This window comes from Tetrao urogallus (genome assembly GCF_951394365.1).
Source record: "Tetrao urogallus genome assembly, chromosome: 6".
Classification (NCBI taxonomy): Eukaryota; Metazoa; Chordata; class Aves; order Galliformes; family Phasianidae; genus Tetrao; species Tetrao urogallus.
The window spans coordinates 22,931,676-22,945,750 of record NC_136819.1 but is presented as its reverse complement, the minus strand read 5'-3'; the positions used below and the strand labels follow the sequence as shown (position 1 = coordinate 22,945,750).

Here is a 14,075-nt window from a genome sequence, read left to right as displayed (position 1 = left end):
ATCAAAGTCTTCCAAGTTTCCAAAATACGATGAAAAATATCCTTTGGGGTTAGCAAGTTCAGCTGCAAGGCCCTTCCCAGGGCTGCAGTCATAAACACAGAAAGGCGGATCTATTCTAGCAGAGGCTGTTGGGATTAGAAGCAGCCAGGAGAGACACCACAGCAAACAGCTTTCACTTCAGACTCAGCACAGTCTGCAGAGGGGATGTGAACCATTACTGGGCACGACTGCTATGGCCCAGGTGCAGCTCAACACCTGGCTGATCCTGTGCATCTTTGCTGGATCCCAGAGGCTAACAGGTAGGAAGTGCACCTGTTCGTTCGTTACTGTAGCTTCTTGGCTTGGCAAATATTTGTGTCATTCCAGCAGTACTACACTTGGCCTGCTTCTTCAGATATGATCAAATGCATCAGCTAGCTGTGCTGATGTAGGAGAGGGCATGTTAGCTGGAGTCCTAGCTGGCTTTTGTACAGCAGAGAGACATTAATGCCTACCTGCAGGATGAAGACCTGCTGCTATTTTTGATGACAGGAGGAGGGTTTTCTTGGTCTCTACTGAAAAAATCTGCTCCTGCAATGATGTCTGCAGGTTTTTTAGATGCTTTTTGGGAAAAAGAACTACTGTGAAATGATAAAAGTAAATAAGGGATCATTTTTTTCCATCTTCAAATTACATTTATCTAACTATTTCAATACATTATTTGTTATGCTTTGGTTATGTTTATTAACAACAGTAGTTTCGTGGCTATCACCGACTTTACAAGCCAGCCAGATGTTTCTTATTAGAGGTTTCTGTGAATTTAGTGTATCAGTTAGCTGAGAGGGGAAGCCCAACAAAGTGATTTTCAGATGGTGTAAAAGCTTTGCTGGCACATCTATGGAGGAAGAGGAAAGAGCAGTTACATCTCTGCTCACATTCCAAAGCTTCAAGTGGCTCAGATCAGGGAGCCTGCAGCTGTGCAGAGAAACAAATCTCAGCCTGTGGAGACAGCGTGCACAGGCAGCTTGCACATCTCTCTGAAAAGCTTTAGAAAATATGGAAAGTTGGAAGTGGGGCTTGGGAGTAGTCATCACGCACACGCAATATGAAATCATTTTTCTGCTTTTCATAAGCACCTGCTGACCTTAACTCTGGAGTACTCAGTACATATTCTCCCTCTTTCTTAATACAGAAAAGCCTCCCTCCATATAAAAGTGGAGAAAAAAAAATAAGTGTCAGAGAGCTTACTAGTTTATACCAGTTTATATTTCATCTTTCCTGGAGCGAAGGATCCATAGAAGGGAGTCCTGGCTCGTGACTACACAGATCAACATGGAGAAGGGAGGAGCTGCAGCCTCCATCCCACAATCCTGGGCTGAAGAAACACGTGGCTCCTCTTTTATTTTTTTCACAAAGAAAGTAAAAGAAAAGGTAAAATAAATGCAGAACTTTAAATCATCAGAAGATTTAATAAATATTAGAATTAATGTGACTCTCATATTAATAATTGAGGTTATTAATAATATCCTCATATAAATGAGGTTAGGTGACCCAGCAAGGAACTAGCTGGATGTGAGAACAGCCTCATAATCTGCATCTGCCACTGGCAGATGCTCAGGGAACAAATGAAAAAACAGGGTGAGCATCAAGTACTATTTCCACCAGAAGTTCTAGGAGCCTTCTCATGCACTCTTCCCATTGGGCAGCATTTCTTTCTCCCTGCAAAAGCTACAAAGAAACCCATTGCCACAACCCATCTGCTCAACTCCTGCTGCACCCAGCTCAGTGTGAGGGGCTTCCTTGATGTCTTCTAAAGCAAATCCCCTTGCTGCTTTAGCTCCATGATGGCAGGACTGGAGGTCATCATATCCAGACCTCAAATTTTCCTCCCTTAACCCCTTCTGCTTCTTTTGTGATGCTTGCGTTGTTCACTGAAATCCTGAGGTCAGCATCTGTCATAATTGTCAAGCTGCAAGTGCCAGCTCAGAAATACTGAAGGCTTTATTGACAACCAAATGATAGAAATAAATGGGAAGGGCCATGATCTTGTGGTGTCCAACTCTGCCTGATGTCTTGCAGATGAACATCCTTACAGCAGGGACGATGTCAGCACCAACGCACCCTACCGCGGCCCAGAGGACGCCGACGTCATGTTAGAGGTCTCCAGGGCACTGCAGTGCCTGTGCTCCCATCGGCCTGCACCTAAAAACTCTCGTGTTGTGCGCTGTTCTCATTGTATTTTGGGAACGCCTGGAAAACACCTCTGTGGGGTGGGCCGGTGTTGGGAGATGCAGGTGGGAGGCGAGAGCTGGATGGGGCTCCGTGGGGAAGCCGAGGCATGGAGCCAGGCAGAGAAAGGGTGTGGTGCTGGCAGTGACGGAGGTCGAGCAGGAGGCTTTGCAATGCGTGTGCTGCTCTTCTCTTCCAGATGCTCTGGGGCAGGCTGGACATTCAGGCCAACGGGACAATCCAGCTGCGGGACGAAGAGCTGGCCTCCCTGCGCTCAGCACGGTGGTTCATGCAGGTCTTAGAGCGTGAAGTTCCCAAAACACCGATGGAGATTGAGCAGCAACTGAGATATTACTCACAGACAGATAGCTCTTTGCCTCTAACAGAGTTTGACCGTCTGCTTTTCACCAGTGTTTACTGCGCCTATCAGATCCGCTCAGTTCAGGGTCTGGATAAAAATCTCTGGATCCGTTTTTTCTCTCAATTAGCCGATGAAATCTTTCGTGACCTGTGCAAGGGGCTCTGCCCTGCAAATTCCACCCTCCTCCTGGCTTCCTGGCCCTCGAAGGAAAAGCCTTCACATTTAGCATCTCTGAAACATTTTTATCGCTCTAATCTGGCCAGGACCAAGAGAGACACTTAATAAGGGGAACAACCATGGGAAGGTGTGCATCTGACCTCAGCTGCAATCTGGGCTGTTTCAAATGCTGACGATCCTTCCACATTATTCTGGACTTTGCAGAAATATGCCACATCTCTCATCCAGCTCTCTGTATTTATACACAACATTTTATTTTTAGATAGAACAGGACATAACTCAAAATGGCATCTCACACTTTCCTTTTTTTTTTCTTTTCTTTTTTTTAAGTGGGTTGGGCTGATGTAGGCAGTGCTATTTAGAAGTGTTATCTATCTTGATCACTGATGCTTTCTAGGGAGTTGTCCTGGCAGGTTTTTTCCAGGATGTTACACTGGTGTCTTAGCAGAATTTATCTTGAATAATTCAGCTTGGCGTCCTCTATTCCTTCTGTGGTTTCAGCCAAATGCAGTCTTTTTTCTCCTCTCCAGTAATCAGCTAAGCAGATGCTGCTGTGTTTCACAATACAGGTAGTGCATTTAATTTCAGCTTCCTGGTTATGCAATTCGCATTTTATGTGCCCAAAGTAATTTTCCACATAATGTGTTCATTTTTCTTAAAAGATCAACCAAAACTGTATGTATTCTACAAAGCTTCCCTGTATTTGTATATTATATTTACATATGTATACTGCTTTGTGTCAGCCAGCAGTTTGGAATATACTTTTTATATCTCATTTAAATTCCCAAGGATAGTGACCTAGTTATTTCTACAGCAGATTTTATCTCTTCTGAAGTTCTTTTCCATACTGCTATGGCACTTTACAAGACAAACATAACAAACACACAATCTTTATACTCAAAATCAGAAACATAATTATTTTATAGAATGAGATTCTTAACTTTCTCTATCTTACACACTGCTGTGTGGAATTAAATAAATATGATCATCTACACAGGAGGGTTTTGATTTTTTGTTTGTTTCTATTGGGTTTCCTGCTGCCACATTAATTTTGAGCATTCATTGCACGTGCAGATGGTGGGATCTGTAATTTCTTTTCTATCAATACATTCTTAATTTTCCATGCTGAAAAAGGAGGTGTATGACATTCAAGGAGGGAACTGCTAGCTCTTGACCTAGTTTATTTTTCTCCAAGCCACTGCTGCCCAGCAGATGGAGAGACAAAATAGTATTTCTGAGACAGGAATAAGCCTGGAAGCAAGAAGACACAGAGAGTGGTTTTAGAGGTCAGGTTAGGGCTACAAAAGGCTACAGAACAGATTTACACCATTCATAAAGCTTTTTTTTTTTTTCTTTTCCCCCTAAGGATGTAGGCATAGGGACTAAGATTATCATTATATTTGAAGTATAGCTTCTAGGAAGCTAGGAAGCTAGTGTCCTATAGTGTCCTATCTCAGTATTCTTTGGCCTTTTTTTTTTTCTTTTTTTTTTTTTAGTGTACCTCCAGTCATCCTTTTCCCAAACATACATTTAGTCTTTAATGTCTGTGATGCATACAGTGTGATAAAGCTAGGGAGTGGTTGCAAACACATCCAGTTTGAGCACAGAACAGCATTAAAAGGCTGAGCTGGGATGGTAGCAGTGCCTGGAAATACTGCCTTGCTGCAAAATGCAAAGTCAGAGCTGTATGTAAAGATCCAAGGGGTTGGCTTGGTGATGCAGATGCAAGTGTACTCTTTCGAATTCAGGATGCTGTTAAGGTCAGTTTAAGGGCTTTGCTACTTGTTGAGCGCAGCCTACAAGTTAAACTCAAGGGACGTCACACAGTTCCAGGCATGCTTAAGATGGTGCATTTCTGCCGTGTATTTTAGGAGACAAACCAGGGTTTAACTGTGCTCAACTGCAGCAGCACTTCACCGCACTGCGCTGAAGCTTCCAGCCTGCTGGTTTCCTAAATCCCAACTGCTGCCTTTTAGGAACATACCAGTGCCCTCTACAGCCACAGCAGTCCCACTGCAGCAGCAATACGGCTCGACGGAACACAGCCTGTAAGAAACCACTGGAACACAACTGCTGAACATGGCACTTAGAGGTAACTTCGATCCCATTTGTGCTAGGTTACCAGTGCGGCATAAACCTTAACCATATCCTTATGTTCAAGGAGTTACTTTCTGAAGAAGTTAATGTCAACGCATGGCACAATACTATTCACATATAAGTCATGACCTAAATATTAGATTTTTAAAAGTACTTCTAAAATTCCTATTACTTACCTTGTTTCTAAGCAATCTTGTTTCAGAGGTTGGGTCATTCCTAGATTTGAGACCTCATCCTTTACCACAAGAAACAGAAGTAGACTTTTCTTTTCTTAAATGTATTGTTTTCATTAAATGGAAGATGAGATTCCTAAACACTTGTGCATTCTTCTTGATTCAGGAGGTTCAGATTCAGAAAAGCATCAAATACTATGACACTTCCAATAAAACCTTAAAAGGTACCAACACTTTGCACACATGAATGTACAGTACTGCAGCTTGTACACTGTGCTGCTTTTTCTCTTGAGCTGACACTTCAGGCAGTGACAAGAACACAAGTTTCACAGGCAACAACAAATTCAAACCTGAGGAAATTTTACACCTTTTGTATTTTTTATTACATTTATTTCCTTCCCACATATGCAAGGAAAGTCACCACATCCTTCGCTTTCTGGATGCTAGAGATCTGCAGTAACATGACTGCAGTGTTCCCTGATCCTCAGCATTTCACTACATTGCCCCACCCCTGCCCCAAAACTACCTCATGCTTTATGCTTAAGTCAAACACCAACACAGGACACACACATACATTCCTGTACAGACTTTTCTATGGATGAATGACAGACACAGCAATGGCCCTGCAGTCAGAGCACAATCGTGCAGCATAAAGAAAGCACTGTACACATGATAGCATGCTCAAAGTAGAGGACTATATCCAAAGAGGAGCTATACCCAAGTTCGTGGCACCCTGGTTTTTCTTATGCTCCTTTCACATCCACATTTAATTTTCTGACCCTTGGAGTGAGCTGGCACCTGGGAGCCGCTTTGGCTGAGGCTCCGAATAGATCAGGAAGCCTGTGAAGGTGATGTACTTGCCATGGTTGCTGTAGGCACCATAGCCATCATGCTGATGGCTGTAGAGCCAGACGGTGTCCCCGTACTGCAGAGGCAGCATGATGCTCTGGCTCTGCATCTCCCGCCTCTTGGAGTGGTTGTCATCATAGATCATGGCCTGCACCTCATTGTGGTTCTTCATAAGTTTCACTGACATGGTCTTAAAGGGCATTTTGCCAATGGTGAAGGAGAAATAGTATGCACCAGGTATACGGCATGAGAAGATGCCAGTGGAGGAATTGAAATCTTTCCCAATATTCACAAACTCCGTGTCAAATGTGATTGGCTCGTGCTGGGTTTGCTTGCCATCTGTGCCCAGGAGACTTTGTGAGCGGGCGACAGAAAATGCAGAGCGAGGGTCTTGTTCCTTCTTAGGCTGATCGGATAACATATGTCGCTGTGAAGCTGCATTCTGCTCTCCTGGAAGTTTCTGAACGTTGTGACGGTGAGGCCCCAGTTCTTGAGAGCTGAGAGCGTTCTGAAAGAAGGCAGAAGTGTCTGGATAGATTAGATAGCCATTGAAAGTTGTATAGGGGCCTACATTGCTGTAAAGAGCATACTTGGGGTCTCCGTGTAAACGCAGCCAGACTGTGTCACCATAGTCAAGCTGCAGCATGGCACTCTGGCTGGCTACCTTCCGTTCCTTTCGGTGATGTTCATCATACACAATCACTTGCACCTCATTCTTGTTTCTCATCAGCATGACAGACAAGTTTTTCTTTGGGTATTTCCCAACTGTGAATGAGAAGTAGTAGGCTCCAGGAATACGACACCGAAACAACCCGGTCTTGGGATCAAAGTCATTGCCAATGTTCACATACACTTTGTCAAAGGTAATGACCATCTCAGAGCTCCCTTCCATGCTGCTGGTTCTGGCCACTGAGAAAGCAGAGCGAAATTCAGTATTGCTGTCTACTGGGAAGCCATCTATAGGCATTAAAATCACACACCAGAGGAAGCCAAACAGAATCTGAACCTTCAGTGCCATCATTGTATCTGAAAAGAAGAAGAACCACATTTTAGCAGGAATCATATTAATTTCCAGTTCGTACTTCATCTGAAACAGATCTGAATCCTGCTAAGTAGGCATCAAATAAATACTAAGAAGTTTTCAAGGTGTTCTCTGATCAGTGTATGGGATCTCAGTCGTACCCCAGCACCATTTTGATATTTTCCCAGGGATAGCTGGACCTTTTTTTCCTGTACTTGTAGGAAGAAAAAGAATCTTCTTCTCTGAAAGCCTCACTATCTTACAGTTTGTTTGCAGAACACTGTGCTGCTCACACTGCAGAGGGATCTCAGATTTTGGTGGGATTTTGCCAGAGCTCTATTCAGTAGCACTTTTATTCCTAAAACCAAGGATGAAAGCAAGCCCTATGCAGGTCTTGTATTATGCAACTGAGATACAGCTGAAGGGCAAGGAGAAGGGGACGTTCATTCTAGAGGTTCCCATGCAGATCTTATTGCCTGGCACTGCAGCAGCTGTTTCACAGGATGCAGAAGCTGGAAGCCAAGATGGTAAGGCCTGTTATTCAGGCAGACTTCACTGTGGATCTGTGAAGAATGTAAAGAAACCAGAAGAAGAAGGGTTGCTTAGGGAGGAAGGAAGATAGTGAGAAAGTGAATAAAATGAAAAAAGAGAAGGAAAGGCAAGTCTCCCAAATTATAGAATTCCTCAGAGAGAACTTAAATACAAGAAACAAGGAAACAATTCACTATCTGGAGAATAGACCAGAGAGAAAAATGTTCTCCAACCCTTAAAAAAGAGGGTAAGTTAGGAGCTAATGGGATTTTCTGCCTCTAGTTTCTTTGGTTTTGTATTTTTGGATTGATGCCAAAAGTCATCTATTAGCGCTTTCAGGCTGAAAACAAAACTGCCAGTCATTCCAGTGAGAAGCTTCTCCCTCTGTCACCTCTCTGTGCTTATTAAAATATCATTCGGGCTGGGAAGCAACTGCCTGGTTTGCAGTCTGCCCCCATCTGTCACCCTAGAACTGGTGCCTTGCCAGCCAGCAAACAATGAATTCACAGACTGGCAGAAGAGGAGCAAAACATGCCACTCATAGGGGGAGGGGTGAAAACAAATCCTGAATTATAAAGGATATAGGGGTAAACATTTGAAAAAACTAAGGGATGACATAGTAATAGTAATAGAAGTAAAGCAGATGGAATCCACGTAGACTGTGAGGTGGTAATGGGACCCTTTTCTGGCAAGATGTAATACTTATATCTCTCACAAATGGGAATTCAGTTTGACTTACAGCTCCTGCTCCTTCATACTAGAGAATAAAACTGAAATCTGAATTGCAGCCCTAGTAGATGCTGTCCTCCATGCCCCCATACTCTGAATGATTTTACCAACTTCAGCTGCTTCTCCTGAACACATCACACCCATGGAACACTATGCGCAGCACTGAAGAGTATTGAAAGAGATCGGACGCTCCATCATCTTTGAAAGGTCATGGAGATTAAACGTGGTTCCTGGTGACGAGAGAAAGGCAAATGTTGCACTCATCTTCACAAAGGGCAAGAGAGACAACCGGAGGATCTACAAGCTTTTTGGCCAGTCAGCTCCTCACTTTGCTTCCTGGAAAAATCACAGAGCACGTCTCCTATGAACAGGTGCTGGAAAGACAAAGGATGTGACTGGGAATGCTCAGCACGGATTGATCAGGGGTAGCTCATGCTTAATCACACTGATTACTTTCTGCCATAAAATGACTAACCTTACCCGTGACACTTAGAAGGAACTAACCAGCTGTGTGTCTGAGATAATCTCATATCCAGCAGATGAATTTAACTGCCAAGTATACGCTTCCATGCTGTCTTTATTTTTCCTCACTTTGTCTTTTAGTTTGTGAGCTCAGCTTGTGACTCTCTTCCCATGTCTGTACTGCATTTGATCACTACTGGAGTTTAAACAATACTAATAGGCCCTAACATCTCACCAATAACTAAATGTCAAGCAGTCACACTGTGAACTTAGCCCCTGGTTCTGCAGAATTGTTTCTGTAGAGTGCAGTGCTACATCTAGCAGGGCAGGCTGATTTCGGCTTTCAGCTTAGTAAGCCAGTCCCTAAGGGCAAGCTTGTAAGGGCTGTTAGATGTTTCTGAGTCATGCTCATTCACTATTATTCCAGTGATCACCATGGTGTGGCCACATGGAGAAGCAGGCAGACTGTGACATTGCTGCATGCTCTTGAGGCAAGAATTGACAGTAAAGAATTTAACATAGATGTTTTTAGTTAGGGAATATACCACAGGCAGGATGCTGCTGGCCAAATTCAAAAAGACATAACAGTTTAATGAACTCTATAGTGAATCTGACCTTATTTTCCTTCAAATGACCACTATTCTTGTTTCTATCCCAAAGCTGATTTCTCTGTATTAAGGTCACTCTGAAAGCAGACAGCTCACTCGCTTACAATTGCATAGACTCTCTGCTGCTGCAGAGTCCCCTGTTTTTAGCTCTTCCCAATAACTTACTGTCAAGTCATTTAAATAAGGTAGTTAATTATGCTCTGTTTCCAATAGCAAATTGTTTCCTTGACAGCTCCCACTCACCATTTTCAGGACTACTTAGGTTCTTTATCTATTTAAAATAATGTAGAAAGTATCAAATAACTGCCTCTGACATTAAACCAATCTAAGAATAATTTGCCAGTCATTAAGAAGGCTCGGTTAGCTACAAGGCTGTCATAAACAAAGGCAACTTGCAAAATTCTTGGACTTGAGTATTATCATATTAAATCTGCAAGATAAACCTTCCAAAATGCTCTGTTGCTGCTCTAGCAAAGGAAAAAGAGACACAAATCTTTTCCTGTGGTAGCTTTGAGATACCATCAGGGACATAAGGCTGGTCATGGGCACTGCAGTGGAGCCTTGTATTCTTGCTATTGCATAGATTTTGAAACTGCAGAGTGAAGTGAGAGACCCAGGCCAGAAGCAGAAAGTGGATCATATATGTGGCATACACAGGAGCTGCGTTATTCTTGTTACATTTATGTACGAATCAGGGTACTTTGTCTGCTGCCCTACCATTCCTTTTTAAGACAGTACCTACGGTGTTAGCACAGAAGTACACAATGAAACTAAGCAGGTCCAAGAGATAGCAAGATATGCCTTTGCATCAGGGAGCACCAACAGGGGACAGCAGCCTGCTGGGAAGAAGACAAGAAACTAATTTTGGAATAGAAGGCACAAAACATACGATGTTCTCAAAGGCACTGACATTAAATTAATGACCTGAAAAGAAGGGATTAAAATGGTAGTGACTCACATAGCAAGACGGGAGTTGCAAATCTTTTTTTGAAAGTAAAGAGACAGAATTCAAAATTTGCATGACCCAGGAAACATTAATAGCTTTGTGATAGCTAGAGGTGATTTTTCTGTCCTGGAACTGAATCAATCCACGAGAGGAAAGACAATTACCTTTATTCTTCTGATGAAATCCAGGGATTTTAGAGAAGTACTTTCAATAATAGAAAGGTCACCCCACTTCTAGTCTGGGAGGCCAGGTCTTCTTGCAAACTCCAGAGGGTTTTCTTTTTATTGCAAAACATTAATGAGCCAGATTCCCTACACCTACCTTTGGCAAGAGTCCTTTAATTTCATAAGATCATAATATCACTGAAGAATGAGTTACAAAAACAAAGTGATGTACTCGGATTCACTGTTAGTAAAAGTTCATAAAATCCTGTGAGCAGCAAGAGCAAAGCCCTGCACTTCTTAGCTCTTGCTCTAATAGAAAAGGACAGTTACAAATGTTTGAATTATTTCAATCAGTGAAAGCTTGTGTAATGAACAGCCTTCTTGGACTACTGTTAGCAAGAATTTTTCCCCAGATACCACATACTGTCTGCTCCACTCATTGGATACAGTTTAAGAGCATCACTTCTTCCAACATCAAGGAGAAATTATATGTAGCAGATCCTCAAATGTAAAGTAAGTATAAAGAGTACTGTATGACAAACCCAGGGATTCAACTTTTGGCTTTCGGCTTTCTCTGCTTTTGATGAATGTGTTTTTTGAACTCTGGATCAATCCAGAGGTGAAGCACTGAAGCATGTTGGGATGCTTTTTGGAAATTACAAACCGCTCTCTGAATCACAGAACTGTATGGCACTAATACAGAAAGCATTTCATTTTACATGTTTCCTTGAGTCGGTGGAGTCTGTCAGCATAGTAACACAGCTTCTGTGCACTGAAAGATCTGTGGAGAGACAAAAATTCTTTTGAAATGCCTCAACTCCAGCCGTACTCAGGAAAACAAAATGGAGAGACTGTTTTTTGGCAGAATCTTCTAATATTAGCCTACATTTTAGAATATTAATTAAACCTGCTAAATTTCAGCTGACGCCCCAATAACTCTGTTTAAGCTAAAACGATGATATATAAGATGATATATATGATCAAAATAGAAACATGATATTTACGATATTAATTTTTTTATTCCTGTAACAACTTGCAGGGAAATTCGCAGTGCCAAGGTGGCATATTCATTGACTACTATGCATATGTAAGAATATATTAATTTAGACAGGCAAAGTGGTGTTTCAGTATAGCTGAATATACCCTAAATGGAAGCCAGCACTTATGCTTAACTAACCAATACTTTAAAATGTAATACAGATTGGTTACATACTTTTTTTAATGAACAAATTACACAAGTCCAGCCCTTTACCACATACATTATCCTCAAGCAAACAAGATTAAAAAAAAAAAAAAAAAAAAAACAAAACATAAAGCAAAGAAACATACTTCAACACTGATCTGAAGTAGAAAAAGAAAACACTGTTAGAACATTTGAGTTTAATCTGTGGTTCATAAAATGTGTTGAATTCTATGAAGTTGTTCTGCACTTGCAGTTAAACAGACTGTTACTAAACTGCCACTGAAAACACAACAGTTAGTAGTAAAAAAAATAGATATTGCTGAGAATGAGCTCAGAGAGAAAAGGTTTATGTGAAAACACAGGCCAGAGAAGATTGAAAACCACTGCCTGAGAAATCCAGAAGATTCTGTTGCTGTACAATGTTTATTTAACACTACTACCTTTAGGTATAAAACACTGAGAGCATTTCAACAACAGGAATTTCTGCATGGATCCAGTTACAGTTACAGTAACGTCAAAGTTAAACCACCTCTCTATCCACCCCCAAACCTAGTTTCCATTTTTAGCCTGGTTTATGTATGCACCAGAGATGCTGGGCCTGTAGAATAAGGCTTTGTTGAAGCAACTCGTTACTCAGGGAGGAGCCAGACTCCTGCATCAGTAAGATCACACTAACATCAAGGATTAATCAAGACAGGCCTGCCTGGAATACCAGGAACACTTTCGTAGGTGAAAAAATGTAACTCACTTTGACAGCATCTACCAAAAGGATCTCCCAATGGCTTTGTGATAATTTTACATTAAACTTCTTGCTTTTTTAAAATTAAGATGTTTAAATCACAGTAGCAGAAGAAGCTGAGAGCCTGCTAAACTGCACATTGCTGGACTCTGTAGAAAAGCATCACATACAAAGGTGCAGTAAACAGGAATGCCATTTTGACTTTCTGTACTTTACACATATTTTGTGTTACTTTTTCCTATTGAAAACTGTTGTACAAGAGACCATGGAGATATGAGAATGAGATACTGGGAACTATGGTGCCATCTCAAAGCTTGTTCTCTGTCCTCTCCGTAATGGTTTTATGTTCTCGATTTACTTTCTGTGACTCCGTGCTCTTATACCTCCTATCAGCTAGGTTTCAGTATAATTACCAGCCAAGTAAGGTCCTATTAAACAAATAAATTAAAAAAAAAAAAAAAAAAAAGGAACAAGTCTTGAGTTTTTCTTCTCTTTCTCTCTCTTGCTTTTGTGGGCACATAAATCTCATTTCTCCTTGAACTCTGTGCCTATATTAGTCTCTTCCAACTTCCCTACTCAACAGAATGTTGCTCTCTAGTCACTGCTCTAAGACCTAACACTGGGTAAAAGTAAGAGGGGATATGTTGGTTCCTGCTGGTTGATCATCGCATTAGAAGTTAGGATGAGCTTGTAGAGTCCAATAATTATCCCCTAAGGACACTAACGGATAGCTGAATGTCAGCTGGCATTACATGCAAAGACAATGAAATGTGCTTTGGTATCCTAGTCATGTCTCAGCTCACCGACTGCTAATAGTTTATTCAGCAATGCGACAGAAGATGTTAACAAGCTGGGTCCCCCTCTTGATTATTCACAGTTAAGAAAAAACTTTCAGACTGGATAAGATTCAGTTCCCTCTGCTTGATAGATCAACTTGTAACACTATATTTCATCTATGCACACATAATTGCTTTGGTCTTTTATCCATCAGAGGCTGCACTGTAGCACACTTAGGGAAAATATCACGTACTATTGACTAGTATTTTATGACAATAGGCTTCACAAATCTATCTGAAAAAAAAAAAATCATACACTGGCATATTTGTCTACAAGAACGATGCTTTCCCTAAGAGGTTTGTTGTTTTTTTTTTTTCTTTTTCTTTTCTTGACAGGTAAGGTAGAAAAGCATGCTGTCTTTTAACATCTGCCTTTACACTCATCCAAAGAAATCACCTTCATTTCTTTTCATGCCCTGCTGTTTTATTACTGTGAAGCTACTTAGAGAACACTGTGAATTGCACTGCAGTGCTGCTCTTTGCTGCCAACATTCTGCAACATCTCAATTTGGAAATTCACTGAGCTCTGGTTTAGTGAAGAAGGTGATCGAAGGCATTAAGATCTATGTATCTCCATTAAGATCTATGTATCTCCATGAATATTACTTCTATCTCTGCTCTGACACTTTATTTTCTGCTTCTGCTTTTCCTGGGTCAATGCAGGGCTGAGCTAGAGAGCTCAGAAGAAACAATCATTATGCACTCAGCAATAAGCAAAGCCCAGTATTACTCAAAGATGAAAATTCTGCCCTGTCAATGAAGTCCTGCAGTATGCATAATGCCCCTTAATATTAGTTGCTTTATTGAATAAGACTTACCATGTTCTAGGTACAGTAGCATTCACGTCCATGGAGACACAGTAAAAAGTAGCATAGTTAGTCACATCTGTTAATGCTGACCTCCTCACAACCAGAAGTGTAGTTTCCCACTTCCAGTGGGTATTCCTGACAAATCTCTTGCAATGACATCTCTCTGGGGATTGCCTATAGAT

General features: G+C 41.5%; 2 protein-coding genes across 2 annotated transcripts; one reads left to right on the top strand and one right to left on the bottom strand.

Annotated features, from left to right (window-relative positions):
• Positions 1-232: 232 nt before the first annotated feature.
• On the top strand, positions 233-2,851 carry FAM180B (family with sequence similarity 180 member B; the record flags this gene model as incomplete). The annotated part of the gene is made up of 3 exons (XM_079536971.1): positions 233-299; positions 2,059-2,138; positions 2,408-2,851. The coding sequence occupies 3 exons, from the start codon at positions 233-235 to the stop codon at positions 2,849-2,851; spliced, it is 591 nt and encodes a 196-aa protein (XP_079393097.1).
• A 2,931-nt stretch (positions 2,852-5,782) lies between these two features.
• C1QTNF4 (C1q and TNF related 4) lies at positions 5,783-12,914 on the bottom strand (the record flags this gene model as incomplete). Its single annotated transcript, XM_079536777.1, has 2 exons — positions 5,783-6,891; positions 12,869-12,914. 2 exons carry the CDS (start codon positions 12,912-12,914, stop codon positions 5,783-5,785), a joined length of 1,155 nt encoding a protein of 384 aa, XP_079392903.1.
• Positions 12,915-14,075: the final 1,161 nt, after the last annotated feature.